The 4,553-nt window shown below is 34.3% G+C and overlaps 1 protein-coding gene across 7 annotated transcripts in view; it reads right to left on the bottom strand.

Annotated features, from left to right (window-relative positions):
* Positions 1 to 4,553, bottom strand: part of LOC117115281 (nuclear pore complex protein Nup214-like) — a 48,372-nt gene that overhangs the window by 25,042 nt on the left and 18,777 nt on the right. For 4 of the 7 annotated variants that reach the window (XM_033259002.1, XM_033259004.1, XM_033259005.1 and 1 more), the window contains exons 2-3: positions 1,737 to 1,805; positions 959 to 1,091 (exon numbers count right to left, since the gene is read on the bottom strand). In XM_033259002.1, coding sequence (XP_033114893.1) covers positions 959 to 1,091; positions 1,737 to 1,760 — 157 coding nt within the window. In that variant the 5' untranslated portion in view covers positions 1,761 to 1,805. The remainder of the gene's footprint in view (positions 1 to 958; positions 1,092 to 1,736; positions 1,806 to 4,553) is intronic. The other 3 variants (XM_033259001.1, XM_033259000.1, XM_033259003.1) reach the window with 2 other exon arrangements.

Here is a 4,553-nt window from a genome sequence, read left to right on the forward strand (position 1 = left end):
AAATTATGCACATGACAATGATATTGATGGCTGCAACAATGGAGAATAATATGAGAAATAAAACAGTTTCCATTGAAAACATTGAGTTGCTTTACTATAAGGTATAAAAAATTAAGAAAATAAATTTTAAAATCTTACATATTTACAAAAGTCAATATATACTGTATTTATTAGAAAATCAATTATTATCACGAAGTTCAAGTTGTTATCAAAGCCCATCTTCACCTAGAAAACAGACTAAAATTTGAAGAATACTGAATTTGAATTAATTTCAATATGACAAAGTGTTGTACAGGGGTGCAAAGAGAGTCTACAGTAAATTGCAAGAGCCTTCTGTAAATTTGCAATAGTCTCCCAAAATCATGCAAGCAAAAATCTTCTGAAAAAAAAACTCATCTCCTGTAAAATGGACCCCTACTCACTACTTGGATATTGCTCCTATTAGGTCACATAAAACATACTAGCCTGGTTCTCACGAGAGCCCTGGTATCCGGATCGGGAGCTAACCGTTAGCACCTGCGTGAGAACGCCCGATCGGTTAGCGCTAACGGTTAGCAAGCACTATTGGTTAGCAAGTTGAGGGCGTTTCTCTCATCAACCAATCACACGTACGCATTTACAATTTCCAGTTCCTTATTGGCCAGTGATTCGATCATCATATCGTTGGTATCCGGATCGGGATTTCCTCGCATGGACGCACGGCAGCTAACGGTTGCATTTGTGGGACAAGACATGTGTTTGTGAGACATTCTGATTTGTCATTTGCTAGGTTTGATTGACACTTGGAAAGGTCCATTCAGAATGATGCATGCACTGTACTTTACGTAAGTATTAACCAATGCAGCAAAATATACAATGTACAGTATTAAGCGAGTTCATTAAAGCAGATCTCTAGGAAGTGGCTTCTCTGAACTTACTTGAAACCCTGTGAGCAAGACCATCACTAAGAGTATTTTACCTTTGTCATATCCAATGTAAAGGTACCCATATTTGTTGCATGCAACCACAAGATTGTACCGTTCAAGAGGAACTGGTTCTTCTGTTTTAATATCACAGATCTGTAATTTGCACATCTCCTTAAACTTCAGGTCCTAATAGAAAAAAAAGGACGTATTGTAAAATGTGTATTTTTGAGCTATAATTTATTTTTTTTTAAACTTTTTTATGTTTAAACTATTGTGTGTGTGAAAAATACAAATGCTGTAAAGATCAATATTTTCACCTTATATTTTGAATAATTTCAACAGACTTTTGAATAATTTCAACATACTCTGAACTTAAGATATCATATGCTGGCACAAATTACTTACGAAGTTCTATTGTACAATACATAACAGACAGTCAATAAAAGAAGATTTCATAATTTCCTCTTTTTAAAATTTTCTAAGTATTTTATGGACCAAAAGTTATTGAATCTTGAATTTTAATTAACAACTTTCATGACCATTTGAATTAAGCATATACAATTGTTGAAGTGATATTGATATGTTTTACAATCTAAAACCAATAGATTTTCTATTTTATGAATATGTATTGTTAAATTTTAAATTTCATTTTGAGAATATTAAAATGTCATCAAGGTGGTATAAAGATTTTAACTCTATTTTCATTAAAAAAAAAAAAAAAAAAAAAACCAAAAAAAGTTCATTTCTTTAATTAGTTATTGTCGTAATTGGGATCTGTTGAAATAAAATATAGCACTTTACTTCAATTCTTAATGTAAAGAAATAAATTACCTCAACCAAGCGTTCATCGTCCATTTTTAATGATCACTGTGTCTCATCAATAAAAAATCTGGAAAAGAACTTTGGGAAATGTTCCGATTGGTGGAATGAAATATATTCACATTAATCTCATTTACTTTGTACATTTTTAAATTCAATTGAATGACACACTGAATAAAACCTTGAAGCTGACATTTGGGCAAAAAGCAAAAAAATCAAGTGCTTTTATTTCATTTTTTATGACTTAAAACATTGAATCTGTCTGGGGAAAAATAAATGCATCCACGACCACGCAGATGAAGCACATTCGTTTGATTTAGAAACTCATGATGAACCATCTTGGGATTTTCAAAAACCCCTTTTACATAGATGTGGGCTTAGAAACTCGCTTTTACTCTCTAACAAGCAATTACTACTTGCAAGTACATAATCCGGGTGGTAACTGTTATTGCACCTCTTTGGTTCCCGGTGGTACTGTATTAGTTAGAGTATGCAGTACTAGCCTAGTAATATGACTCAACAAAAAAAAAAAAATTTTTTTTGTGAGTGAGTCATATTATGTTTTCCTGCGGTCCTGCTTGCATTTGTAAAATGTTGTTAAAAGTCATGCATTTCTTTACTGCTTAAACTCATGCACACAAGAGTGGAATATACTCTATATTTTACAATTTTACAAAATGACTAAATAAATCAAATGAATTGTCTATTAGACAGTAATTTTGTTTAATTTCATTCAGTCATCTGACATCATACTGTAAAAAAATATTCAACTGCATGGATCATACCTCAAAAAATAGCTAAAATTTTAACAGAAAATTGCTAGGAAAATAGTTGCGCCAAATCATAACTACTGCATAATAAATTGGTTATACAGTATATTAAAGCCCCATTCCCGGCAAAATTTCACTAAAAAAGATTTTTTTTAAGAAAAAATATTGGCATAAATTTTAGTTTTACGCGAAAGAATTTAAAAAATGAGAAATACAGACTATTTCTCATAGGAGATTATAATTTTCTCGACGAATTCTTCGTTACTAGGCAAATTCAGAGGTTGTAGATCACATCCGCTCGAATGCCCTTGCTTTTATGTATACTTTATACAGTCAATAAAGTGCGCCCTCTCTAATGAAATTGGTTTTAGTACTTCGCATCTCACACACTGTCGAGTAGGCCTGAGATATGTTTGTTTAATTGCCAAAATCTCGGTCAGAATAATTTTTTTAACAGATTTGAAATAATTCCAATGAAATATTATATTTCATAAGTGTCAATACTAGCAACAGCAAATATCATGTCGGCCATTTTTATGTGTGATTTCGGTTTTCGGTGCCTGCTATGTTACTTCGCAGACCTATCGCAAAATCAAACATGAAAAATCCATCCGCATTTATGGAAATAGAGAGCAGCTTCGGTCAGTCGGCTAATCTGGTGGTAGCCACTGTGTGTGTGCTGAACCATGGAGATCTCTAGGTCCCCGGTTCAATTCCCATCGCTGCCTCTCCTTGTGTTTCAGCTAAAGGGCTGAAATACAAGTTACATAGCGCACCGTCTTTCGGATGCTACGTTTAAGCCGTTGGTCCCGTGTGCATGGCCCATGTGCACGTTAAAGAACACAGTACACTCTTCGGAAAAGAGTAGGGCATTGTCTCCCGGTGTACTGTCTAATCACCACCAGAAGGACCCCACTGGAAATAAGTCTTCTTCTAGACTTTCGTGGGCTATCCTCGGTGTTTACACCGAATAAATCCAATCCAATCCCATTAATGGCCCATTTGGCGAAAGCTAATAAATGATAGGTACCTGCAAGTTACGTTGCCACGCCCACTTTTGTTGTCGGTGTAAATTTGTGACTCGAGCCAGCGGCGGCCCAGCATAGCTGTTAGTAATTAATTCGTAAAATTATGGTTTTGATTGGTTACTGCTGAAGTTTTGACCTCAAAATATCAAGCGGAAGTTATTCTACAGCTGTGTTATTTTTCCAGATTTTTTTGTCCGACGTTATATCAAGGTTTGCAACATTCGAAAATTGACGATCATAAAACACGCTTATTTTTCATTAAACGAAAATGTGTCCATTATTTTGATAATAAGGTCCATAATTAGTATGTTATATTGCATCATTTGACGCAAGATTTAGAAAAATTGGTACATGTGAAAGTGCAATTTGGCCATGGGTTTCCAACTCCATTTTGTAGTCACTTTGTGGTGTTATTCTGTGTAGTGTTAAAAGTTTGGCTTTTAGCTGTGCGAGCGCTGACCACGGATCGAATGAAAAATACCTAGTAATTTTACATCAAATATATTATAAATAGTACATATAGCAAGTAATATTGGTACATTATATACTATTTGTTACTTGTAATTATGCTCTTGTTTCTAAATATGTTAGATTATAGTGATTTTTGATGATTTTAAATTCATTAAAAAAAAATCGGCCTATGAACATTATTAGTTTGGCTGGTCATTTTGTAATGTGGCCAATCAGAGCGTGCGGTGGTACCTAGGCTGGTAGATTAATGTTTTTCTTTGCTTCCCCCACCCACTCAAGATCTGATTAATGAAGATACAGATACAGATCTTTTATTGTCATAAAAATACAAGGTACAACTAGTGCTAACTCAATAAAAAAAACAAATTCTATAAGAAAAGTGTTCTCCAACAATATGCTGGTTCTAGGGGGGAGGGCACTTTTGAAAACAGAATCAGCTCAATACCCCCTCCCCACCCATCCGGTCCCCCTCCCCTTTCCACACCTATTCAATTCTTGATGCCAAATTAAGTCATCTAAGCGGAAAATGAGCAAATGTTAATTAATTAGATTCATGAAGG

Source organism: Anneissia japonica, unplaced genomic scaffold, assembly GCF_011630105.1.
Source record: "Anneissia japonica isolate Jap-2015-1 unplaced genomic scaffold, ASM1163010v1 scaffold550_len331619_cov169, whole genome shotgun sequence".
NCBI classification, from domain to species: Eukaryota; Metazoa; Echinodermata; class Crinoidea; order Comatulida; family Comatulidae; genus Anneissia; species Anneissia japonica.